The following is a 27,999-nucleotide window of genomic DNA, read 5'->3' as shown; positions in this document are numbered from 1 at the left end:
GCGGCGATCACAATAGATCGGTACCGGTCGCAGTTATACTAGGACTTTATTGAACTAGAATAGCCGCTCAACTCAATAAAAAAATAGTTCTTCTGCGTTTGAAACACAAATTAGTACAGTATAGGAGAGGAATAAATTGCAAATAGTTTGTACAGTATCAGTATCGGCGCGCCGACAGCTGGTCGTCGGCGGCGGCGGCGTGGAAAAATTCGCGGCGGCGGCGGCGCGCCGGCGTGGCGCCCACCTCTAGTTGCCAGTGATGGTATATGGATCTGAAACGTGGTCGCTTACTATGGGCCTCATAAGAAGGCTCAAGGTCACCCAAAGGGCGATGGAGCGGACTATGCTCGGAGTTTCCCTGCGTGATCGAATCAGAAATGAGGAGATCCGCCGGAGAACCAAAGTAACCGACATAGCTCGCAGAATTGCTAAAATCAAGTGGCAGTGGGCGGGGCACATAGCTCGTAGAGACGATGGCCGTTGGGGCAGGAAAGGTTCTCGAGTGGCGACCACGGGCTGGAAGACGTAGCGTGGGCAGGCCTCCGGCTAGGTGGACCGACGATCTGGTAAAGGTCGCGGGAAGAGCCTGGATGTAGGCAGCGCAGGACCGTGCATTGTGGAAAACCTTGGAGGAGGCCTTTGTCCAGCAGTGAACGTCATTTGGCTGAAACGAACGAAGAAGTAAGATCAAGTAACTCACACGTCAGAACCCTCTTTGCTCTCCCAATGAGGCCCTTTACCGCCAGCTTCTGGTAATCAGGGTCTCTCCCTTCCAGCTCCTTCAGGGTGCCGTCAGCCGTCTCCTTGTCCTTGAATCCCAACCCTGGGACTGTGTCTGGGGGCAGTTCAGGTTTCTTGGCTTTCTCTTCCATCTCCACGTCGGAGTCTGAACTGGAATCCTGTAAGGAAGATGGGATAAGATAGTAATTTATTTCAGGTTAGTTGTTGTAATACGAAGGCGTGTGAGCTTTAACATGTGGTGGTTCGCTACTGTTTGTTATTCAAAAGTTTTGATAGAGATTAATATACACGTACACACAGAAATAAAACTCACTCGCCTTCCTGAATTGCAAGAACAATATCGTCGCCGTCGACATCATCATCATCCTTGCATCTCACTAAGATCAGGTATGACGTGATTGCGGTCAAATACCTGCTTTGTTCTGCATAAAAAATAAAAAAGACATCACAATAGTTCTAGCAAAAACTGAGGCATTTTTAATTTGATTAAAATTTTACCTAATATGTATAATAAATTTAACAAGCTTATGAACATCTACCCTATGAATCACTATGCTTGCAAAATGCATCTTACGACTTTGCTGAAAACTTGGAGCTATGACAAGACTGAAACATTTTTGCATGAAATAAACTAAGATAAAGTTAAAAATTTAAATCCAGTATAATTTACAATATAGGCTTCCCTAAACGAATTTAACCTAAAATTAATATTAATTAATTATGCAAACACATAACTTAACTTTTCATTAAATAAATTAATAAAATTACTACTACATAATAACCACACACACACACACACACACACACACACACCACACATACACACACCACACACACACACACACACACACACACAATTTTCAGTTCCTACTCGTAAAATAAGTCAATAGATATACATGGTATTTCCTAGCTGTATAATTTCATAATGTAAATTATTGTAAATGGAGAGCGGGGTTTTCTAACACAAGTATCTACTTATACTTAAAAGAAAACCCCAATCGAAACCCTGTTTTTTCAAACCTGATTCTGAATAAACAATTTTGTATTTGTATTTTTTTTTTACCTGGTCATCGCCATTTTTGTCTTCCTTCTCCTTCTTCTTCGGCACCTCTTTCTTTTCCGGTTTCTTATCAGTCTTCTGTTCTTTGTTTTTGTCCAATTCTTCTAGCCAGATCTCGAACACTTGCATTGCTTCTTTGATGTTCTTTATTTTGTCTTCTGCTTTTGTCACTGTAAATAAGTATTGGAGGAGTTAGTTCAAGTATGCTCCAATAGATGGCGTGGATTGATAATTTACATGATGGGACAGTGGATAGGACCTAACCTATGGCCCATTTATTGTCCCGAAGCAGTGGTAGGGTTAATATTGGGACGTGTAAAAGTGCTTTCTAAAAGCCTTTGAAGGTATAGCATGAAGCCCGGCCCTTCTAGTGTTAAAAAACAGTCTGTTTTCACTTCGCAAACAACTTATCGCCAAAGTTTCATTTCCCAAATGAACTTTTAGCAACTGTACTTTTCGCAACTAATTCATTTGGTCAAATTATCACTTGGCCAAATTTTACTTGGCAAATATTTATATAGCAAATGTTTTATGTTGCCAAATATTATATCCCAAATAATTTGTTTGATCAAATTGACACTTCACATAGGGTAATTGCGCCGGTTTTCCGTCCAGCTCCTGTTTTCGTCCATTTGACCGACTTGCCACAAACAAATACGGAAAATTAGAATACAAACCTAACTTTCCGTGCAAGTTTGGACTTGTTACAATCTATAATATCTAAGTAACAGTTCTGCCTGCATGAAAATGTAATTTGACAAGCAATAACTCCAAAAAAATCTACGGAANAAAGTTTTAGGTGGTGCAACTCAGCCTGAGTTTGAGAATCCTTATTGAAACACAAATATTATGACTGCAAGAAAGTACAAAGGTTTGTCAGGCTGGAATGTGACCGAATGAACACCGAGTCAACTCTTTCAATACGCAGAACCTATACCAGCAATTTTTAACTGCATTTAATTTGCCATCATAACATATCACCATATCACAACAGCAATGGACACGTGCGCATTATTTCCATACAAATTACATAACTAATGTCATTACTTCGTAGGTGGTTCGACCGCAAGTGTCGCGGCCTCGAATTACAAAAACCACGGAACCGGAGCTCTTTAATTAGCAGCTCCACAGCTTAACAAGATACCTCACACTGACGCACAGCAGCGAACGGGAATGGACTGTATCATGCCTGAAAAAAGGTGCTATTTCTGTCGGCGAAGGGTGGGTATTAGTAAAAACGTTAGTCTTTACATGGGGGGACTTTCTATAGTTCAGTTGGTGACTAGGTTTGGTTTTTGTCCCGGTGGAACTCGAAAACTAAGAAGTTTCAACCGTTATGATGAATATAACACGCAGGATTAGATTTATAAAGCCTACATGATGAGATTATAAAATTAAATGGTAATAAGTTATTACGCTAGAGAGTCGAGTACGGATCGCTCTCAATGCGCTCTCGCAGTGCGTGCGAGGGCGATGTGTTGATGTTTGGTGTGGGGACGGCGGCGAAGTAAAATAAGCACTGTCAATGAAAAAGTACCAAAATATGCAATAACGCTATAAAAATAGCATTATATGCGTTTGCATATGCAATAATGCAAATGCATATAATCCGATGTCTAGTAATAACTCAGTGAAATGTGACTTTTTAGAACTAAATTAAGTACGAGTAACTTTTCATTATAAGGAACTTTCATCTTGATATAATCTTGAATAGAAAGCCGTTTTTTAACAACTGAAAAACTTTAGCACAACTGAAAAAAACGATGCAGTTCAATCATCTTTTTTCTCTACATCAATTGTTTGTTGCAAATTCTCTTCAAAAGCGAATGCAAACGGAGGCACCTAATTTCATACTTGCATCCTCTTTTGTTATCCAAACATCGTATTGTGTAAAGACCACTGTACGTACAGTTGACATCAACTCTGCCAGTTACCAATTAACGCTTTCTTTATCTCGAACGTTCCATTTCATTTGATGCACTGACATTGTGATTTTAAATGATAGCAATTAGCCTGTGTTGGGCACTAACCCCGTTACTACGCTAAGTGAATTCCCCTTTTTGTTTCTGTAGATGGGAGATAACAAAGTTACTGGTTAGTGACGACACCAGACACGTTTATTATAATTCCATTTTCTAAGTAAGTTTTATCCAGGATCTTTTGAACATCACTTTTAAGTTTGAGGAGTTGTTTGGTAATATTATTTTTGGAAGTTCCTCTTATTTGAACCCCATGGGATCACTTCTCGGAAATGATCCCATAATGATCATGTAATAAAATAAATTTAATCATAGTAAGCCAAAAATTCAGTGATCGCAAATTATTGGCAGTCAGGAAATATCGAGAATGTATTTCAACTGCAAAGTTTTATTTTTGAATCCGACTGATATTGTGTTATGTTAGCAACGATGTTAGCAACGAAAGGATTAACGCTGATTTGGCTATCAAATTACACCTGAGGAACGCGGGGAGTCGTACGGGATAACAAAAAGATATTCCTTGTGGCATTCGAACGTTGGCCGCGAGCTAAACGCCATGACCCGAGAGCCTTCTAAAATATCAGTGTGTTGTGTACCTATGATTGATGGCTTGAATTGGCAAATTATGGTATTGGTGAATAAGTTGGTTTCAGACTATTTGTATTTAANACTTTTTAACAGTGATAAACCCATAAAAACCGGTAAAAAGATGTGGACGAAAACAAAAAACAGCTTTAAACGTTGTTGTGTTTTCGTCCATGACGTCATGAGCAAGCACTGGGGTGGACGAAAACCAAAATTGGCTATTCCTGTAGATTAGTTTTCGTCCATTTGTCCTTCGACCTATTGCAATATTTTCCCAAATTTAGGTAAGAAACTTATTTAAATCTTTTTTATATCATTTGAAAGCTAACAAAATTACCTTTCAAATGATATACCACAATCCATAGTTACTGTATTGTAGAATTGGTTTTAAGTTAATAATTCAACTGCACCCTTTTTTCTACACAGTGGTCGAAAACTAGCGTACACTAGGACGAAAACTGATTTTTTTGAACGAAAACTAGTGAAATCGCCTCTTTTGCATAAAATATTTTTTATAAAAAAACCCGTGGTATTTACTTATTGTCATATAATATTAACGTAAAGTAGACTATATAAGGACTAAAATGACATAATGATACATATGAGTAAGGGTATTTTAAGATATTCATTTCGCATCACAAAGTTGGCAACTCCGCTAATTGGACGAAAACTAGCGCACTTACCCTACTTACCCACCGTTACCCACAAATCAAAGCATAAGGCACATGATCATGGTTTTCACAATAATTTTATGTAAAACATTGCAGAAAATAGTATGGTTGCAAAAAGTAGGTATTGCAGAAAATAGTAGGTTAGGTTAGGTTAGAACAGTGACCCTTAATGCGCGAAGGCGAGCGAAGCGTGCCGCGGCAGCGGCCGCCGAGCGCTAGAATCACCTCTATTGTTATTAATCATTTGGAAATTTCGATACAAAGAATGAAATAAGGAAATTAATGTAGAACAAATTTTACCTATAAACAAAATAATAACCACAAGCTAATTTGAATACCATTCTATGCACCAATCAAATTATTTTGTAAATAGTTTATCGTGAAATATTTTTGCCTAATGAAACATTTGGCAAACCATACTTTGCCAAACAATAATTTGCTAAACAATAATATGCAAAAAATAACATTTGCGAATTAAAAGTTTGCAATAAGTTGCTTTGCCAAATGAGAATTTGCCAAATGAAAATTTGCGAAACGTTGTTTGCGATGTGATAATTTGGGAAACGTTTTTTGGCCAAACATTAGTAATCCCATTAGGACACTAGCATATGACTTACTAATGGGAGGATGTAACTTTAAGGCTTCGCCATATGTCAGACAATGGTCACCAGGGGGGGGGGGGGGTTCACCAGACCATTCTGGGGTGCCTTAGCACCAGGATCACCTCGGGTGTCAAGCCATGCTATGCCGCCATTGCACAGCTTGATGTGACGTCATCGATACTCACTTGAAAGCACTCTCTTGGCTCTCCCAAGCAGTCCTCTCACGGTCAAACGTCTGTAGTTAAGCGGGTGCTCCTCTAACAACCGAAGGGTCTCCTCGGCCTTCGCTTTGTCCTTGAACCCGAAGCCGGAGTCCTCTTTGTCGTCTTTGCCCATGATTCTGGAAAAGAGAGTCACTATTAGCTACTTTGTCCTACCTGTATCTTACTGAAAATAAAAGGGAAAGTCGGTGAGAATTGAATAGGTTTCGGTCTAAAGTTCTCCACTGCAGAAACATAAGAAGATTTAATGAAGGCTACTGACAACGTCACTCTTGTAGTGGAGTTTTGGGCTGACAATGTGTAGGTTTATTGTCGACACGACAAGAAAAAGACTGCAGAAACACGACCCTCTTCAATTTAGGGAATGGAAGATTGATCTAGATTTACCCACGCTGCAGTTGGCCAGAGTTTAGGGAGGCATGATGTTCGCTAATGTTTGTCCCAGTCGCGTCTATTACGACATCCACGTATGTGTGTATTGCACAAATTGCTAATAGTCCCGTTAGCCCCTCGTAGTAAACTAAATAAGCTTCTCAGCTTCTGTTACGAATAGGCTCACCACAAAGTCTAGCGCGGTGGGATTCGAACCGTTTTCCTCGGATTTCGAGACAGGTATGTCTCGCGAGTCGGCCAGTCCGACCCCTTCACCGTTCGGCTATCGTGGCTTTTTAATTTTAATTGCTTCTCTGCTGGAACTAGATGGTAACACGCTCGGTTATTTATGTGAATGATTCTTATTTACTTACTCGAAAACATATTTTTATCGATGCAGTAATGCCGATGCCGTGACGACCACGAAAGGACAATGTCGCGGCCTTGTGAATCCAAATTTTATTATTTGCATAAGTTCGCGCTTTTCGTACTGTTGCATGTAAATTAGGAAGTATTGTGCTGTTTTCGTTACATCGACTAGTAACTAATTTACTAAATAACTATTCTCCAAACTAACATTTCCCCCCCCCATCATTAACCCCCCCCCAATTATTGTTGTACCCCAACAATTGTCATGTATCAATAATTCACAATTATTGTGAAACATTGGGAATCACTATGCGCCAATAGGAACTGGCCATTTTATTACAAAACAGCTGAATATAGAAATTGTGAACTCACATACCTATACTTGTAATTAAATCTAAACAAAAGGAGACATGAAAATTGATATGTATCATTTGTGAGACATTGCGAACTTTTTTTAACAGCCGAATTAACCAAATGTGAACTCATACATACCAATTAGGTGACGTCATAGTTACCTTGGGATTCAAACTGCTGTTAATAATCATGACTGTCGCAAAATCGCTTTTAAAACAAACCCATAAGATGTAGTTTTAAACTTTAACTTTGTACGATAATATTGTCGCATATTTAGATGTGGAATGAATAAATAAGTAAAACACTGATAAGGGTAATTTAAATTCTAAATAGGCGCTTGACAACACGGTATTTTCTTTTAACGGGATCCCGGGTTCGATTCTCAATCGGATCATTTTCGTCACGACGTTTTCTAGTAAGTACGTCTATACATAGTGCCTATTAAAACCTTTTCACGTTTAACCGATTTAAATATAGTTTGAGCTACCAATAACCGGTGGAAAGATAATGAAAATGATAGTTTTTAGACTCAGGCAAAAACATAGAACTTAGAGTGTTCATGCCTGTTTTACCGCTAGCTATGGCCCTAAGGTTTTCTATTACAGACAAAATACCAGGGATGTTATGGATATCCGTAACTGTAACCGAAACTTTCGGATATCCGAAATAAAAAAATATCCGTAAACGAAACCGGTATAATATTATCCTATATTCGTTACCGTATCCATAACCGAAACTACAATCCATAATTAAAATCCCTACAAAATACGCAAAAGCTAATAAAGATTAGTAGGCAGGTAATAGGTACCTATTTCTTTATCAAGCATACAAAACAAAAATGACTTTAACACTGACTTCGAATCCAAGAGAAAAATATTTCAGGAGTTGTGGATTATCTTTAGATTTTATAGCATACCTAATGCTCAATTCCAAAGCTTCTGGTAATTCCAAATTATGCCAGCTCCTCTTAAGGCCGGGTAGCAGAGAAAATGGCGAAAATGAGGTTTTCATTTTTCATTTTTGAGGTACTAAACAGTAAAATTAAAGGCTAAGATTTTTATTGGGCATGGTTGAGGATATTTTCTAGGGCTATTAACGGATGGAAACACGATTTGATGAAGTTGACTCGATAGAATAAATTCCCAAAGTTACCTCNTCTTGTAATTTGGTGTCTTTGTGAGTCTGATTTTCACATTTTTGTGTGTTTTGATCTATTAGATTTAAAGGTGTGAGCTTACAATCGTTCTGTGAGATGAGTCTGTGTAGTGATGATGTCTGTGATTTACTGTGGAAATAAGCGCGTAGATTAGTGATCTGTTTGGCGTGTAAATTGGCTATATCTATTAGACCTCTTCCTCCGTCTGTCCGTGGTAGTGTTAGCCGCTGTACGCATGACCGAGGGTGGTGCTTTCGGTGTTTTGTCATGCTTGTGTTTATGATACGCTGTAGTGTCTTTAATTCTGTTTTTGTCCAGTTAATTATTCCAAAAGAATATGTAAGGATAGGTATGGCGTACGTATTTATGGCTTTGATCATACTTCCAGAATTTAGCTGTGTAGATAAGATAGCATTAAGTCGGACTCTAAATTGTTTTTTCAGGTTGTCTTTAGTATGTTTGTGATCTATTAGGTTGGATTGATTATAGCCTAAATATTTGTAAGTGTCGTTTTCCTCTAAAGGAGTAATGATCTCACCTGTATCTAACTGGTAGGAATGCTGGTAACGCTGGCCACTTCTGACAGAATTAATCTTACATTTATCTATTCCGAATTCCATATTTATGTCAAGGGAAAATTTCTCCGTAATATTCGCAAGTATTTCAAGATCAGTTTCTGACGATGCATATAGTTTAATATCATCCATATACATAAGATGGCTTACCGTTTCAATGAGTGTCTCTGTATTAGTGTGCTCTGTTAGTGTGTATCCAAGATCTGTTGAATTCAGCTTATTTGATAAAGGGTTGAGGGCTAGGCAGAACCATAGTGGGCTAAGCGCATCCCCTTGGAAGATGCCCCGTTTGATTTTGATTGTTTCGGAGTGTAGAGTACCTGTATCTGTGTTGATTTTAAGCTGTGTTGTCCATGTTTGCATAGTGCTTTCTAAAAATTGTATGATTGTGGGGTGGATTTTGTAAATATTTAAGATGCGGAGTAACCAGCTATGAGGTACGGAGTCGTAAGCTTTTTTATAATCAATGTACATAGAGTATAAATCTGTTTTTTGTTTCTTTACTTGTTTGAGGATTACTGAGTCTATTGTAAGTTGCTCCTTGCAACCTTGGCTATATTTTTTGCAACCTTTCTGTTGCTCTGTCAGTATTTCATTAAGTTCTGTGTGATTATATATAATGTGGGCAATACACGACGTGATTATTTTGTAGATTGTTTGTAAGCAAGTGATAGGCCTATATTTACTGGGGTTTAATGTATCATTTTTATCTTTTGCTATCATGTAAGTTATTCCAGTTGTTATATAAGTGGGCATATTTTGAGGATATTGCATAGAATCTTGTAATTTAGTAGGTGACGTTATCGGTAAAATTTTATCTTGTATTTAAGTAGGTACTTATTTATATTATGTTATTGCTATTTATCTATGAAAATTAGACAAAATATATGTTTTATAAACACTTAAGAGTCATTTACAGTAGTAAAGTTTGAAAAAATTATTGCTGTGAAGTATAGAATCACTTTCGTGGCATCAAAAAATTCAAAACGTTAAATCTTCCAAACGAGACTCACTATTTGACTGATTTACTGAGAATACACTCTTCACATCAAGCGCTACAATTTTTGTTTACAAAAAGTTGAAATAAGTTACAAATAAAATTTGCCACGAAGGTGACGATGAGAACCGTGGCGATGAGAAATACCCAGGTATAGTAAACTTCACATTTCCTGCCAATGCAACATAGTGTACAAGACCTTGGTGTTAGATTTTATACTGCACTAACAATATGATTGAAACGACTCTACTACGCTTAACAAACATGTTAAGCGATACTTCTACGAGTATACCTAAAAACATATGAAGCGATCAAATAAAAACCTTACGCTATGGAAATAGGTGCAAAACCAAAATTTAGTTCTTATCTTTAATGCAACCATAAAGAAACTAACATGCGTAGTCCATTTTCCATGCCACGAACTCATTCCGCAATGTTAAATTGTAAACTAAAGCCACCATTTGCCCCGTAAAATCATTATAATTCGATGACAGCATCAATAATGCATGGCTTAATTTATCGAGCCCCATGGTTTGTAAAGGGTTTTAATAAAAGCTTAATTTAAGTGCCATTAAGGCTGTGTAATTTGTTGAGGCTTGTGTTGACCACCATTTATGTAAAATCCGTTGTTTTTGATGCGCTAAAAAACAATATTTCGTATAATTCAATACTTAAAACAAGTTTTAATCCAATAAGCTCAGTCATGTGACTTCCTCAAAAAGTAATTCGATGCACGTCACGTCAGCCTTACTATAAAAATCTATACAGAATATAATATTAACACTCGATTAGTGCTGTCTGTCCAGCCTATTAAGGAAGGTCAAGTGTCCATGTGACGATTTTATTGGTCGTAGAATCCGATAAAGAGACACGAGAATGGCAATGGTTTTATTCGGCTCTCTCATCCATGCCATGGTAGCATCATAAAGAAGCCTTGAGGTACCCGGCAATACCTAAACCTATTACTTCGTAAATTTTGCAATTAAATGACGCTGAGTATCATTGTGACTGAGCTTTCTACAGACTAATCGTAGTAATTACCCGACTGCGCCAGAAAAAGGGTTATGTTTTTTGAGTAAACTTTCTTTGATTACAACAATTTGGATAAAAACAGAGTGCAGCAACGATTAAGAGTCTCAGTGATCTCAGATATAGTGATATCCAACTCCTTCCTAGACTATGGCTTCACCCCCATTATTTCGTCACAGATTTTGTTCACGATTTCATGTTTCAATATGCGTAATAACTTCTCATTACATCAAATATTTGAAGTCAAACAAAAATGATTGATGCTACTTAATTACCATTAGAAAGTTGACTATAAAGAACTTGCAGGGAACGTGAGATAGGTAGATATATTGCCAATGCCACAGCTCTGTTATGCGCTGCATCGCCTGCAACTCAGAAATTCACTGCCACACGTCTCTTAATATAAGACCCGCGTTTACTGCCATACTAATATTTTTAATGCGTTGTTGGATCAACTTTTTTATGCCTCACACGTGTATGAAGGCCCCAGAGAGAAAAATGTGACTCGAAGTGGCATATGAATAAGGAATACTGAATAATGACTCTTTCATTGGTTTGAAGACCTTGCAATTCCCGAAGGAAACCGGGAAAACGCGATTCAAAACTTCGCGAGCGATAAATTGAATGTTTCTATAAACAAACAATATTGCTGAAAACAAACTTCCGAAATCATAACGAATGTGAAGTAATAACAATGGAGTAAAAACAAACACGGCTTCATAAATACCAATTTGAAGGATAAAATTCAACACGTTATAGATACTCGTACATTATATTTTAATATTGCAGTGTTGTTATTCTTCTAACTACAGACCTACAGTATCAAATGCACTAAGTAGCTGTGCCCGCAATTTCGTATAGGTACTTGGAAATCGTTTTCTTCCATCCAGCCAATCATATAATTATCTATGAGAATCGATTCACTAGAAACTGCTGTTTGATAGACGAGTAGAGGAGTAGAGATCCCTGTTGTATTGTAAATAAACATAACATACACAAATGAAATATTAAACCCGCTCAATAGTTTTGGAATCCAAAGGTAAACATGAACACAAAACTACAACAACTGGAACAACGAATCTAAAATAATCCTTATACTTTATATCGCATTACCAAGAACAGAACAATCTCTGCAGATCTAATGTGTACCTATTTCTTTGTTCCCAAAAAATGAGGAATCCGTTTTCCGGGAATCACGCTTTATGCGACCCATTTATTTACTTTGGTGTTTTAGCAGTTAATACCGAAACGGCAGGTACGGATTTAGGGGCAAACCGGGGCGCCTGCTCCGGGCGCCAAATGGAAGGTAGTCGGCGCCTTCTGAAAAAAAAAGGTAGTTTGAAACGCCAAGTTCATTTTTTTCACTTATGTAGATGTGTGAAAAGTAGTCGCACGTATCTTCGGTGACTTGGCCCACTTTTAGCTTAGTCCACATTCCAAGTAGCTGGATTGAATTTCTAAATATTTTTTCTTCCAGCAACTGGGCCCCCTGTAAGATTCTAGAGCAGATTTTTGTTGATTTTATGTTTAATCCATTAATATTCAAGGTGGGCCCATTTGCTGAAAAAAAAAATATTTAGAAATTCAAACCATTGACTTGGCCCGTGCACCAAGTTACAAATGGGTCAAGTCGCTGGGAGACTCCTCGCACGTCAAAGTCATAAGCGTCTTGAACTTTTTTTAGGCATCTCAAAACGCTTGGAGAGACATCACAACAAAATGTTGCCCGGTTAGAAAATATCGTAGTTCCATGGCGAAACAGCTCGTTTACTCCATTTCCTCAGTACGCTGGCTAGCTATGTCTATGACTAACCTTATGCCATAGCAAGCCAAATGTGTGACGCGAGCACTTCGTCTGAGCACTGCATTCTAAAAATATTTCACTGCCTAAAAATACGTTACGCATTTCAGATTTCTCATGACTCGTAAACACTTTCCGGGATTCGTTTTGGTTTTATTCATTAAGGATAAAATTGGATAATACTGAATAGTAATTGAATAGTCAACCAAATATCGTCCGCCATAATCGCAAACTCGGACTGAAGATTATACAATCTTAACCAGGTAAACCAGATACAGGTTTACCTACTTGGAAACTTTCCAATTATATGTAACTGTATTATTTTGTCTATACGTAGGATACAAAATTATTATGTTAGTTGTAATCTATTGATATCCAATCCAATCCGTTATAAAATTGGATATTAAGTACTAGGTATGAGATATTTGGCAAGAGTTTGAGACTATTAAATTAAGATTAAACCAAGAAGAGACTTTGAGTTAGGTGACATTCAAATCAACGACGTTTTTAGTTAAGCTCTCTACGTTAAATACCTGTACGTACACTCGTAGTATGTAGAGTTTCGATAAATACTACCTACCTACATTTTCAAATTTTACTACTTACAAACTTACCAACACAAACTATGTACCTTTACGTAGTTTATTAGGATAGAAAGAACTATTCTAAAGGGCATCAAGGTAGCTTTATGTGGACTACAAATGGACAGCTAATACTGCTATTACTGGTAACCATGTTAAACATTTTATTGAGTACAAAACGTGTTAACAATATCATGTTACAAAGCAGGCATTTGTCTGAGTCACATCTGATAGGTCATTCTGTTCCCCTTATGGCATCGTAACAGCCACTTCTTTGTAATAGAAATCAGTGAGAAATTGAACTTTATCCCAAGCTTTCTAAAATTCATAATCAATTTGACATTTAGCTCGGGTCGCGTTCCCAAATATGGCCATAGTCCTGATGACAGAAAACTTTTATGGTCTTAAAAAATTAAAGACTCAAGTTGAAAATATTCTTGCTAATTATATGGTCCCAAACATGTGTGTATCGTGCTTGTAATCTTATTTATGTACATCAATTTATCTCATTATTGAATTTAACGAAATGTAATTTTATGATGCAAACACTCGTGTTGTTATTATACAATCATTATAAAAACATTGATAATTTACATTGAAATTATTTCATCACGCACTACATATTTACGCTATGCAGAATAATAAACAGATGTGAATTATAAAGGTGTTTGCATGCAATAATAAAGATGGAGAAAATCAAGAAAAAGTGTGATTTTTTGCTTAAAACGTATTTATTTTGTGCGTTGATCATGTTGGTGAAATTTTAACACAATATGAGTTTTCTTGTATAGGTACACGTAATACTCAATTCTCATCCAGGTAATTTTAGTAGCTTTAAGTAACTTAAGAAATGTTTTACTTATCTCTTGAAAGATTCCATCACGACCTGTAATTGGTTCACAAGGTCGCGCCCGTGAACGGCGTTGCGAATATTCAGGTGTAGCTGAGGATGTATCCACACAACAATTTCAACTACCAAAAACACTTCAAACTTTTATAAGATCTCCCGACTCTCGTCGCCTCGTTCGCACTCAAAGAGACACGATAATGAGTGAACGAAACGGAAAGAACAGCCGCGTTTAGCAACTTGTAGAGTTGACCACTGGCTCCAATCAGGTAATAATACCAATTACGTTCGGAGCCTTTATGAGTTACCGGACCTTAATTAATTTTGCATAGTTCATTAATATCACCGGCAACGCTTTCAACATTTTATAATGAATCCTCCGCTAATGTTACTGTATTGTTTAATGGTGCAGAAATGAATATTGATGTTTATTGAATAGTTGGCTGGTTATTGCCTCTGATATTGTCTACCCAGAACCACACTGTCTGATGCTTGTAAAATCCATCTTTACGGAGATTACAGCCAATGCAATAAATCTATACTAAATATTACTTACAACGCTGAAAATTTTGTTTGTTTGACTAATCTTTCGTTAATCGTTGTAATCGTTTGCGCTAATCTCAAACTGGTCCGATTTGAAAAATTGGATAGCCCACCAATAGGGTTTGAGCAGTTAAGAAAAATATTGCAAAACGGGAAATATTATTAAAACTTTTTTCACATAAACACGAAATATGTATTATTTTACAAATTATGGATCTTCATTAACATTAAATACAGAACAGACTTAGTAATACTTATTAATGTAAGTGACTCGGCAAGTAAATCAAAAAAGTCACATTACCTATTGTTAGCAACGAAAGGNCTTTTGGGCGATGAATAGTTTTTTTATGTTAGTTCCATTTCCCCAAATTAATAAACCATATCTTAAAACTGACTCCACATACGCATAATAAGCAGTAATGGCCGTATTTATGTTTGCAACTTTAGTCAATTTGTATAAAGCAAAAGCGAAACCGTTTATTTTGTTGCAAACCTTCTCTATTTGGTTTTCCCAATTTAATTTTGGATCTAAAATCAAGCCTAAGAAAGTTACATTATCCGCGTTCCGTAGAATTTGTCCATTAAAATATATGTCAACTGTTTGATTTTTGAAGTTATTAAAATTGATCATATGAGTTTTTGATAAATTTATTGTAAGGTTATTTTTTTCAAGCCATTCAATTACTGATGTCATTGCATTTAGGATGTCATGTTTATGTTGATCTAGTGAACAGTTCTTGTCGGTAGTAACTATAATCGATACATCATCCGCAAAAAGTACAGTCTTTTGTTCCGTTACGTTTGGCAAATCATTTATGTACAATATAAATAATAGCGGGCCGAGCACACTTCCTTGTGGAACACCAAATTTATATATTTCTTGTTCCGATTTATATGTCTGAGCAACTGAATTTGAATCCAGTTGCGTGATCTCTACATATTGTGTTCTTTTAATAAGGTACGATTTTAGCCAATTTAAAGCAGGCCCCCTTATTCCGCTGCGTTCAAGTTTGAGTAATAGTTGGTCGTGAGATACACAGTCGAAAGCTTTCGACATATCTAAGAATATTGCTGTTGTGTAGTTTTTAATGTTAACACTATGTAAAACATCATTTATTAAGTCAAATGCCGCATGCGTTGTCGATTTATCTTTTTGAAAGCCGTATTGGTATTTTTTAATTATGTCAAATTTACTAAAAAAGGATGTCNATATATCATAATGGCACAGTTCATTAATTTTATTTTTACTCCATCATTGGTTATTAAGATCTTAACAAAATAAATGTGAATTATTTGAAAGTGACAAAGGATTATTAGAAGTTATGTGAGTCAATTATGGAATATATTACTGTGAAATAATAATTATGGTGATGTAAATTAAGTAAATTTAAATTACCCATATAGAGTTCGTAATTGTTTTGTATTAAAATAATGTAATATGACATGCTGTTTGGAACAAACACATCCTGACTCGGATTGCGCTAGCGAAGCGAACCTGTGTTTATATTAACACCATTAAGATAAAATTTCGTGGCGAGGCCTCGAAACAATAAACACCATTGTGTGTGGTTCTAAAGGTTCAAAGTAAGTACTTGTGATTTGTTACTATTATGATGAATTTGGTTCGACAATTTGTCGTGATTGTGCAAACATGATTTATGGAGATACATATATTTTAAGAGTTACTGGTAATAATAATTTATATTTTGTGTATTTTAGCCCATGGAAAGGTATGGTACCTGCTATATTTACAAATGGCAAATGTACTGAAATAATCATAACATTGACTGACTGAACACATGGACGATGAAAGTTGGTAATTTTAACAAATCGATAATAAGTAGGTAAGACTACCTAATTGTCGTAGAGATGTGAACACAAATGATAAGTGTTTTGATTTTGACGTCGAAAAATAAATAAGATTCGGTAATTAGTTCATTACTCCAGTGAATGGAGTTGTTTTGAAGATACGTAATTAACACTGTCAGAGTGGTTAAAGATTGGTCAAAGTTTACAAGTTGAAAAGCGACACCTACGTGATTGTCTAAATGTGTCTGCGTTACATTTATGTTACCACACGCAATGTATTTGAAATAAAATCGTATCTGAGGTAAATGAAGTGATAAGTAAGTAATTTGTTTTCAACCATCAATGTGGGATTTAACAGTTGGGCTTTCAGATTTGGTAGCCATTGTGCTAGAATGTTTGTGATATTATATGAGTAACGTATTGGTTATTACGTCACTATGAAAAATTGAACTTGAGTTAATAATGGTTTGATACCTAAGTGTAAAGATCACGAAAGTCCGGTGATGTTGTGATGATAACAATGATTTTACAGGNAAAAACCTTTGATACAACCGAGAGAATCGCTATTGGTCTGTAATTAGATATGTCTTTTTTATCGCCCTTTTTGAATAATGGTTTCACGGTGGAAATTTTTAGCTTTTCGGGAAATTGTCCTGTGTGTAATGACAAATTAACTAAAAAAACCAACACAGGACTAAGTTCATCTTTACACATTTTTAGAACTTTTGTGCATAGACCATCATACCCTTCGGACTGAGTGTTTTTTAACGTCATTATAACTTTTTTAATGTAGTCATCATCTACAGGTGTCAAAAAAATAATATTTTGTAGGTTGCTATTTAGTGTGTTTTCTATATTTGCATTTGCTTTATTGGTTTCATTAATAAAATAATTGTTAAATGTTGAGGCAATACTCATAGGGTCAGTAATTTCCTCCCCATTTATTATTATGTTATTTATATAGTTTTTATTACACATCCCCCTTGTTTCATTTTTTATAATCGTCCATGTTGCTTTGCATATGTTTTTACTTGAAGATACATATTTTTGATTGGTTAGTCTTTTAGAATAGTTAATACATTTCTTAAACAACTTGTTATAGTGAATGTATTTGGATCGATTTACATTATTTTTATTTGAATAGTATTTGAAACGGAGTGATCTTTTTGTAATACTACTTTTTTTGAGACCCTTTGATATCCATTTAGGTTTAGTTGATGTACTATTTTTCGATCTTATTACCGAAAAACAAAGATTATAAATAAGAAGTAATATATCATAAAATTCATCAAAAGCAGGATTTAATTCAATTTGGTTATATACATTAGAAAAAGAAAGACTACCTAAATATTCTTTGAATTTATAAATATTTTCTAATGAATAACACTTTTCAAAAGTAAATATAGAGCTGGGTATTTCATGTTTTTGTTTTAGGGTTAATTTTAATACTTGTGCAGTATCATGATCTGATAACCACAAAGTCAGAACATAGGCAATTGCACCCTCTGTGTTACTCAGTATTAAGTCGAGACATGCATTTCCTCTTGTGGGTTCATTAATATGCAGTAAAAAGTTATATTTTTTTAAGAGATCATTTAGCCGTGTTGTATTTTGATTTTTTTCTAGCATGTTGATATTTAGATCTCCAGCAACAATTATTTTCTTTTTTGAAAACTTTACTAAGCATCTATGCAGCAACATATCAATCTTTTCAAAGAAACAATCAACCATCGAGTATTTCGCTAGCTTATAAGGTAATAAATATTGTTAGAAATATATTGGGAATTAATAAAAAGCAACTAGGTACCAAGTTTGTGAGCTGACAATATTTTTGGTAAGTAAGTTGACGTACTAATTTAAAAAATGATCCAATAAAGTATTTTACTAAACATCTAGTTTATTAAACAAGTTAATTATTAATTGATTTGGTGAAATCATTAATGTTAATTGGAGACAACTTAAATTCAATGAAATCACTGAAAGAATTTCAGCCTAGTTAGGTACAATGCTTTTCAATGTGCTTACCATATGATTGCACCCTAAGGTACGGCCAGCAAGAAAGCGCTACAGCTATTATATGCAGTTTCTCGGAATTTCTCTGCTAGATCTTCAATCAAGAAGTCCTCTCAATATGTCTCAGAACAGATAAGTGGGTTGTTTCTCATTTCAATTCCATTTTCAGTACAATTTAAATATTTTAGATAGTAAGCTCAATTTAAAAAAATGTACTTAATTAGTTAAAAGCATGGGATAATAGACATGCCTATTACTCGTATGTACCCAAGTCGAGTAATATTGTATAGAAAATAAGTGTCAGTTTTTATCTACATGATGGTTTTTTTTTATTTTTTTTATTTGGGCATTTTTAATTTCAGAGAGAGCGCGGCGCTGATGGAACTCCAAAAAACAGCGATTATTCGTAGAATCACGATCACATTCAAGCACATAAGCCTATGCCAAATATCCAATTATGTTCATCGCAGTTGGTTGTCAGCCCTCTTTAATTAATGCCATTTATTCAGGACCAGTGATTTGACTGATATTGTATATCAAATTAGGTCACCTATTCAGTTAACCATGTCCGAGAAAACTTAGTTGCTCTATTAATACACGCTAAATGAACAAAGGCACGCCTACGTACATCGTTTAGGTTACGCAGGCACTAAACATATTTTTAAAATAGATTTTATTCTTTAATGTAATGATTGTGAAGATAGTGAGGTAACTAGCAATAAATAAAGTACGAGTAGTTTTTAATCGATCACCAAGAAATCGATTTATTGTAGATGTCGAACTAATTAGAAGGAATACATGTCTTCTAAGCATTTACCCTACTGACAAGCAATACGCCAAAGACGCTACGAGTATGTAGAGGCACAACACTAACAGATCGCGTCATCAACAGCCGTCGACTCGTATCGGCTTTCAATTTAGCGGAATCGATAATGCCTCAAATCCGATTCCTGCTGACCACACAAATAAGCACTAATAAACGCTCAGCACTACGTTAGTATCGTGTTTGCGATACAAGAGAACCTAATAACGGCATACGTTTCACTGAAACTCGTTTCGTTTATTGCTCACGAAATTATTGGTATTTATGAAACTGTAGGCGTTCCTGGTAAATATTTGTCCGGTAAAATGCACTGCAATAATTAATTCTGAGATCTCAATTAATTTGGTATGGGAACTATACTAAGCGTGTGAGAGTTTCAATTCTACAATGCTGAAATGTTGGCTGTTCTTCATAACTGAAACCCTACCTAAAAGATCAGCCAAGGAAATTATTCTGTCACACCCAACGTCTGTCGTCCTGCACTTAGGATAACTTGCCCTGCTCCATCTTTCTCACCATCGCTACCTTCCGACAAGATTGAGGTCAAACAGAGACCCAAATGTTCCAAATTCAAATTATTTATTTGCAGAATGTGGTACATTAGATGTTACATAATGAAATGGAGCAGTGTGCCTACCATGAGTTTACGTTAGGTGAGCTCGCTAGCGAATACGTCAAAAAATTCTATGAAGATTTTATTTCTTGAAAGTAGCCGCTAGGGGCGCTGCACAATATGTCATACATTTAAATGTCATTTTTTTACGCAGTCGCTAGCGAGCACACCTAACGTAAACTCATGGTAGGCACACAGGACACATTCGCCAAATATGAACCAGCATGCAAATGTTTTACACAAGTCAATAGGTGAGGTAGTCCAGGTGAAAAGAAGTGAGAAAAATTTAAACGTTCAATGCACGGCTGCATTCATCCAAGTGACTAAATAAAGGCCTAATCTGGAACTGAAAATGGCAGCTAATACAGGCAAGTCGTTCGAAGCATTGCGGCCCACTGCCCGCGCAAATTGCCGTGGCTGGTCACTCTCATTACGTGTGTTTGCAGCCGAGGTACTCCGGACCGGAGGAAATGAGGGATTTCTATGAGCCGGTGAAGCTAGGGCTACCATCCGGGCGGGTTCCGGAAATATGCCGGATTGTGACGGTCAATCTGGAGTTTGAACATCGGGCTTGTTTTTACTCCCGCGTTTCCATTCGTGTGATCGTGAAATACTATGGTTTCAAACATGTTTGCCACAAGCAATCGCGTTTAGCCGTTTGAGCGTTTTAAAAACGCACGACTGCATGTGGACAGAAAAACGCATAATCTGGACAATCTTTTTTCCATATCAAAACAAAAGACGACGCAAACCCATCTTTGAAAATCGAACGCTCGTTAATTGTTTTTGTTTTTTNAATGAAAGGGTGCTTAATGTATTAAAAAAAATAGAAAATAATTATGATGGGTTAATGTTTTTGGGCGGTTTTTTAGGCGGTTTCTGACAATGTCCTTTCCAGATGGTAACCCTAGGTGCAACGAACTCATTGTTAATTTCCTTATTGATTCGCCCCCTTTTGACGGCCATTCAGCTATTCCGATTGTTGACTCCGATTCCAATCATGTTGCATTGTTGATTGAGTGCACTAATTTGCTTCTTATGCTGATTTGTATATTTGAATTAAATTAATATATTATTGTAAATTAGTTTTAAAGTACTGAAATAATGTGTTAAAATGGTGTTTTCTATGTATAATATGTATGTATTTACAAAAAAAAAAAAAAGTATTTAAGTATGTTTATATCCGTTGTCTAGTACCCATAGTACAAGCTTTGCTTAGTTTGGGACTAGAAGCGCAGTGTAAAATGTCAAAGGATATTTATTATTATTTATTATTATTATAAAATGTCATTTTAGTTGTATAAAAATAATTTGAGTAATTATTGCTTTAAATTTTTTTACTGATGGAAGCAGGTCTAAGGCAATATGTTGATTTATTAATTAAATTAAGCGATTTTGAGAACCTTAACGGGAAAGATGTCGACTCTACCCAACCATTTATTTTACCAACCCCATTTCCAGCAGTACAATTACTGCGATCATACAAAAATATCCTTTACTACGAGCACAAAATGCAATATATTTTGTTTGTACAGCACGTTATACACACAGTCAATTAGCCAATACGGCACACCGTCATTTATTTGAAAAAGGCTAAACTGTCCCGCTCTGGAGCGGCAAACAAAACGGCCTAATTGCCCACTTATGTCTTCACTACGATTGCTGCCAGCGTACCCTGGCCTCCCCTGTCCCTCTCCACCCATACGATAACTGGCCAAATAGGACTAATTCGTCTTAACATAGCAGGTCACGGTAACTGGTCAGTTAAAATACCTTTGAAACCGCTCCGTATATCCAGAGGACTGTAAAGCCATAATGGATGTCAATTCTGCGAACATAGTGCCATAGATTAGACGTAGAGACAAAGTGACTCAAAGATTTTTATTTTGTACCTAGTTCATCAATTCATGCCTAGCCTAGGTATTAATAAAGCGAATGAATACAAATTATTCTTGTCTATGTATATGTTTTGACATTAATATACACTTTTTGTGCTTTTGGTAACAAATAAAGTGATTTTGAGTGAACAAGCGCGAAATTTTCATAAGCGAAGCTTCAAAAAACAAAAGCCGCTAAAAAGTTTAAAAATCGATCCTATAAATTTTTTCATCAAAGCCTATTCGAAGGGGCCCGAAAGTAAAGTAGTAAAACATGAACAGTTTGTCCCTCACTTAATGTTAACTTGGCATAATTTGCATAAAATCTGCCGACGCACCGCACCGTAACAAACTTTTGGACTATACTTTATAAGTACTAAAAATCGGAATGGGCTATAAATGAGCGACCCGCCCGTACTTTTGGTTACACAAATTCCTCGCTTATTTATAAATTGTCGTTAAATTACCAAATGTCTTGTTTTATGTTATCGTTTTCTGTATTAGTCCGCGCATTAACTTTTTATTTCGGCGTACGGTTATAAATATCACCATGTTTGTCATTGCGCCATCAATAATGCCTGAAGTCGACATGATCCTTTAAAATGACCCAAAAAACCCCAACTTTTTTCATTTATCCCCTTCAAAATTAAATCAAACGGGAACGCGAGCACTTGAAAGTTGAAGTATTATGTTGATTGGCAAATAGACGTTATGATTTTTCATGAAACAATGATTCTGGTGTTATTAAAATGTTAATATGAGGATGCAAAAATTAATTATGTTCATTCGCGTAATGCCCGCTAATGCACCGACGATTACGATTAATAATTAATGAATTAGTGAAGCAATTAATTTGTAATTAACTAGATAATTAACGGTGACCTAAAAACCATCGTTTACAATGTTAATGTTGCATACACGCGTTGTACGATGCTTTTGTGTGTTTATCGTTTTCTTTTTTGCATTTTTATAGGTTTAGTATTTTGACATAACATACTTACCTATGTCAGAAATTCAGTACGCTATCATCAGATACTTACATGGGTGGGTATTTATCAAAAACTTAGGTGACACTTTTGTCTTGCTCATAAGTTCCTTATGAGGACACGTTGGTCTCTGTTTCATTATGACGTCAAAGTTACGCAAATAGGTACCTTCTGTAAAACGATTATCGTAATAATTAACGAGCCGATGATAATATATCAAAACAAATAACAATTATAATATGATGTTATAATAATAATATTTACGTAGATGCTTAATATTGTATCAAACTTTTATGGGCTCAAAAGTTTATCAAGTTCGTTAAGTATAAATTGGTGATAATTTGTGTCACTAATTAGCGCCTATCGGAGTGCTTAATTAATGCACGTAGACTTAGATCATGTACACAATTTTGTAAATAGTACAATTACTAAGTGACATCAGATCTAGGAATGAAAGAATATAAATTTTGTTGAATGTCTTATCAGTGTTTGCTTCATCGCTGTCATACGCCCTAATAATGTTTACTTTTGCTATTTTTTTACATTATCATCACATTACAGTCTATGATAGCCAAGTGCTGGATATAAGTCTCTCAAGGAGCGCCAAAATGTTGCTTTTACTATGTATAATTTTAATTCTTTTCGATAGAAGAAGATATTTTCTTAAGTATTGAGGTCATAACCTGACTGTGGGCTGAAGTGTACTTCTACTAATGAGCTTAGACTAAATGCTTCAATTGTCTTAATAAGATAGAGAGACTTTTGCGCCTTTAAGTGCCTATGCGAGACGTATTATTTTAACACTATTGATTATATTTTATAGACGTGGAAAATTTTCGAAATGTATTGTGTTTGAGTGAATAACAGACTTTTGTCTCGATAATTATCCAAAATAAAGTTACACTGTATTTTTTAATAAAAATAAAACGTATACCTATTCAATAAATATCAAAAGACTGTGGAATCCAGTTACACAACGAATATATCGATGAAATTTTTCAGTGGAATACTTTTGTCTGCTGAACAACATGGTTCCACTGGTTGAACTTTATTTTCGTATTCTATCGAATCCAAAATAAAAATTGTATTTGAATAAACTTAATTAACATCATACTCTAATTCGCCATTGTATGTAGTTTTGCTTCGTTCTATAATGCACACAGCCATATGGAATAAATCTCCTGCCTGTCAGTAGGTATTCCTGAATTCATACAATCACAAGGCACTAAATAGACTTTGTCTGATATCATAGATGGCATCATAGATCGCATCTACCAATTATGGTAGTAATCATGAGGTACCTAACCCAACCTAAAATACAAAATTTTGTTTTACTTAATTGTCCTGATTGTCCTGAAACTGTAAGACGTATGGGATCAAACATCAAATCCAATAAAACGGATCAGTAATAATTTGTCAAAAATATTTTTTATCTGAGAACTTTTGACCCGTGGGCGTATCCAGCGGTGTTTTGACAATATTTTGGCACATCTGATGAAAGAGCACGTGGCCTCTCCCACAACAACGCGTCTCACACTTGACGTCAATTGGCTGGTTCTTGAGAACTGATAACCCGGGCAGGGTCGCCACTTCCTATCTGGCCAACCGAACTCGAAGCTATTGTTGTACTGAGATCTTGTTTGTACTGGATCGTTTAAGAAACTGTTTGAGACAAACAAAGCCTTAATGAACTTTGGTTTGGAATTAGCATTTGCGTCAGTTGTTTTCCAAATATTAAGTATTTCATATTTTTAGTTATAAACCTCCGTGATGTCGGGTATTTTCTTGTGCAAATCACGCTTTCATATTCCCCAATAGTATAGGAATCCGCAAATGTAGAGTTGTAGTCTGGTACGCAAACCAAGCTAAGCTAGATGGGGCATTAGACGTGATTCTATGTGTGAGGTGAGTTAATGTGAGTTTTTAATGATTAAGGCTTATTAGGAACCGAACCTTATTAGGTTTAAATTCAAGTAGGCAAAGATGGCATGTAATCTGAGTAAAACATCGTGTCGCTGACTTGGTATGCTTGGCAGTTTTGTCTTTGCAATAGATAGGATGAAATACTTCTCCGAAGTAATTATATCACTCTATTTCATGCGAACTGCTCGAGATATTTTAAACCGTTCATTACATCCGACCATAATTACGAATTACGAACATAACACCGAAAATCAGCTAATTGTACAAACACGAATTTAGGTACTTGACGTGTATAAATCTAATTGAGCAAATGAAGGAGGAATTTCTTAATTAGTGGTGTTCGAGCCATAGGCACACGTACTGTACCGAAACGGGGATAATTAGAACGATAACTCTTTGATTAACCTGCCTAATAACAGGGTATTTGCATCAAGCGCCAATGTACGGCTCCAATTAGAGGCGAGATCGATACTGAATATTGTTCAGTTACAGTGTTGCGGGGCAAATTACTAGGTAATTTTATTTAGTTTTGCTTGTTGCTTAGGTCTTAAAGAATTCAAATAGTTTAATTATGGAAATACTGTAAAGTGGGTTAGGCATTATTAATTGTTGACATCACGTAGGTACTTTACGACTGAATTCGCTTTTCGTACCTCACCTCACAATTAATGAAAAACATTTTCTCTAATTATAAAAAAAATACCATGGGCCTACAAAAAATAACAGCTTACACGCAAAACTACTGAACAGATTTTGATTAACTAAATCAGTATTTTTGCGACAAACTGAATTTCACGCGGGTGAAGTCACGGACAAAAGCTAGTCCACATATACAACAAACAAGCGACTAATGAATCGAGTCTATCAGTTATTCTTCAGTATCAATAGGTCCCCCACAAAGCGTTGCGTACGCGCACTGCGTCAACGCGCGTCACATCGCGCCACGCGGGGTTATCTCACGCGCCCTAAGGACAATAAGGTCAATGTGGCTTTCTAATTACTATTGACATACTCTCCTTGTCAACGATAACGCTAATTAGAAATGCTAATTAGCCTCAAATACTTATAAAGTCAATTGTCTTAACAACCACCCACTATTAGCGAACCTTTGTGAGGTGAAATCCATATTTTATTTATTTACTAATTGGAGAAAGAACAGTAAAGAAATAGTTATTATAACGATACAATAAACCCATAAATTTACTTGATATCTAAAAAATGTTTCGGAACTGCAGAGCTTAATGATGATTGATGGTAGAATCCCCAAGCAAAAACAATCAACCACCCACTGTTTGACCAGGCCTAATGCAGGTAGTTCAAGAAATTTGTTGTTTTGCTAAAATAATGCTTTTATGTGTATTTATGTGATTTACAAAAAAAAATACGCAATTTGACGAAAATATAAATCGTTTTTACCGTAATTTCAATTATATGTGAGTCTTGTTAACTTTCTTTATAGAAAACTAATGAAAATTGTGACTCTACTTGGCCATCTTATCGAGACTAATTTACCAGTTAATGACCAATTAATTTTAGGCAAACATTATGTAATGTAATTATAAAGCTTGTATAAAAATCCAGTTTAATTTAGGACTAGCTTATTCCCATTACTTCACCCACGTACCTAGTTTATCTAAGTCGGTCTAAAACTTTTTCAGGCGTTCTGCGAATATTTCTTGAAAAGCGTACTTACATGAATTCATAAATTCTAGCACTGATGATACTGAACACAAAATGTAATTTACTTTAATTTTAGACACAATCAAGACAAAAAATTAATATCCCTTTCTCTTGTCCATTTACTAACCGAAAAATCATCAAAATTAGTCGACGACGTGTAATATAAATGGTAAGTATTTTCGATGACATTCAATAATGCACAATAAAACTTAACGAGATCAATTGAGCAGAAGTAAAATAGAAGTGAATTGAAGTACAAAGGAATTGGACTTCAGAAGCGTCAATGAATGTATAATAGAGCAATCAAAGCCCATATCCTGTCGTCGGGGGTCCGATTTGTTGCAGTTTCATTGAACGAAATCACGAGTAAGCGCATTGTACGGACTTCGGTACATCTAGTTAGGATTGTAGAATCTTATGGGATTGGAATAGGTGCTGTTTTTCAATAAATATATTTTTTTTTGTGTGGTGTCGACTGTGCATGAACAGCAAGTTTCTCTAGACGGTGCGGTGTGACATTCGTCGTTGATTCGATTTACAAGGAGTTAGTAATTCTTCGCTAAAATGACGTCGGACACAATTATAGGGTACATTTTCCTATCGAAAAACTCGAACTCCAAATCTTCTTTTAATATAGCAAGAGAAAAAATAATTAAACAAAACCCATTAACTTTAAAGTCATTAACTTTATCTGTTACAGACTGTAATAAAATACGATTGACGGTCCTCCGTATGGCGTAAACTGATGCGAATATGGCTGAAAAAAGAGTATTCGATTCGCTCAATATCTGTTTTTAACATTTTAACGAAGTAAATAGTGACAATGGTGTAATATAATATTTAGCCATCACATTACCCCATTATATAAAGTATTTTTAAAAAATGCGCAAAGAATCTTAATAAGGAAAAGGAAGGCGACTTATTTAGTTCATATAAAAACAGACGAAAGACACAGCCCTATTTAAAAAAACGGCGAGAGGAAGCGTCCGCGCTAAAAACGCAAGCCCCACAACAACCTAATTACAGCAGGCCTACAGGGGTGCCACATATTTTGCCTAATTCATTAAAAGTGTAATTACAATCGTGTGTTTTCCAAACACGTTTGATTAATGAAATAGCCGCAGCAGGAATCCAAAAAAAATTTTTTGATTTAATTAATTGAAACTCAAGATCTTGTTAAAAATAATTAGGTATCTAGTTTTTACATAAGTTTCACTCAAAATTTTGGAGTTACAATTCAGTTTAAAGCAGTTTATAGCAATCAAATGAAGTCTCCACTTTTGGATTGTTAACCAAAGAGTCGACGGACAAAAACGGTTCGTATCAACGTTTGGAATATTCATCAAATGCATTTTTAACAATGCAACAGATAGAGCCGCGGGCCAATGAATAGAAATCAAACCGCGACGATATTCCCTACATTCGGCGATATTTAACAGATTCCACTGACAGGAACGATATTGGAACCAAATTGAATTTGCAAATTAAGCCGTTTCAATAACTGAAATCCGTGTTTTTAAGGTTCCGCTCTACATTGATTGATTTTCGTCTTATATGATTGAGTTTCGGCGCAATATTTTTATTAATAAAAATATTTCTTTGTCAACAATCTTTGTTAGACAGATTTTTGTGAAATTTATATTTGAGATCATAATAAAATCGATACTACTTCACCTACTTGAGCGTAGTCGAAAAGAAAGACGCAAAATATTAACCAGTAGTTTATACTGAGTTTCTTGCGCTACTTCTCAGCAGTGGTAAGTGATAGGGTTAAAGTATTACAGGGACGTGT

At 35.7% G+C, this 27,999-nt stretch overlaps 1 protein-coding gene across 1 annotated transcript; it reads right to left on the bottom strand.

Annotated features, from left to right (window-relative positions):
• Window positions 1–628: 628 nt before the first annotated feature.
• Ude (Uracil-DNA degrading factor) lies at window positions 629–5,981 on the bottom strand. Its single transcript, XM_028304875.1, has 3 exons — window positions 5,824–5,981; window positions 1,805–1,971; window positions 629–899 (listed from the first exon to the last, which is right to left on the bottom strand). Exons 1-3 carry the CDS (start codon window positions 5,972–5,974, stop codon window positions 657–659), a joined length of 561 nt encoding a protein of 186 aa, XP_028160676.1. The 5' UTR covers window positions 5,975–5,981; the 3' UTR covers window positions 629–656.
• Between the last annotated feature and the right edge of the window lie 22,018 nt (window positions 5,982–27,999).

Source organism: Ostrinia furnacalis, unplaced genomic scaffold (assembly GCF_004193835.3).
Source record: "Ostrinia furnacalis isolate ACB-3 unplaced genomic scaffold, ASM419383v2 OfSCF0155, whole genome shotgun sequence".
In the NCBI taxonomy this organism is placed as follows: domain Eukaryota; kingdom Metazoa; phylum Arthropoda; class Insecta; order Lepidoptera; family Crambidae; genus Ostrinia; species Ostrinia furnacalis.
Note: the sequence above shows the minus strand (reverse complement) of the source record. Positions and strands in the feature narration are given on the sequence as shown.

Bases quoted from the DNA above. Each gene is read 5' to 3' on its own strand.
- Ude (XM_028304875.1), bottom strand. From the start codon at position 5,974: ATGGGCAAAGACGACAAAGAGGACTCCGGCTTCGGGTTCAAGGACAAA. The intron at 1,972-5,823 runs GTGAGTATCGAT...ACTTATTTACAG, and splicing joins AGCCAAGAGAGTGCTTTCAA to TGACAAAAGCAGAAGACAAA. The intron at 900-1,804 runs GTAAAAAAAAAA...TCTTCCTTACAG, and splicing joins ACAAAAATGGCGATGACCAG to GATTCCAGTTCAGACTCCGA.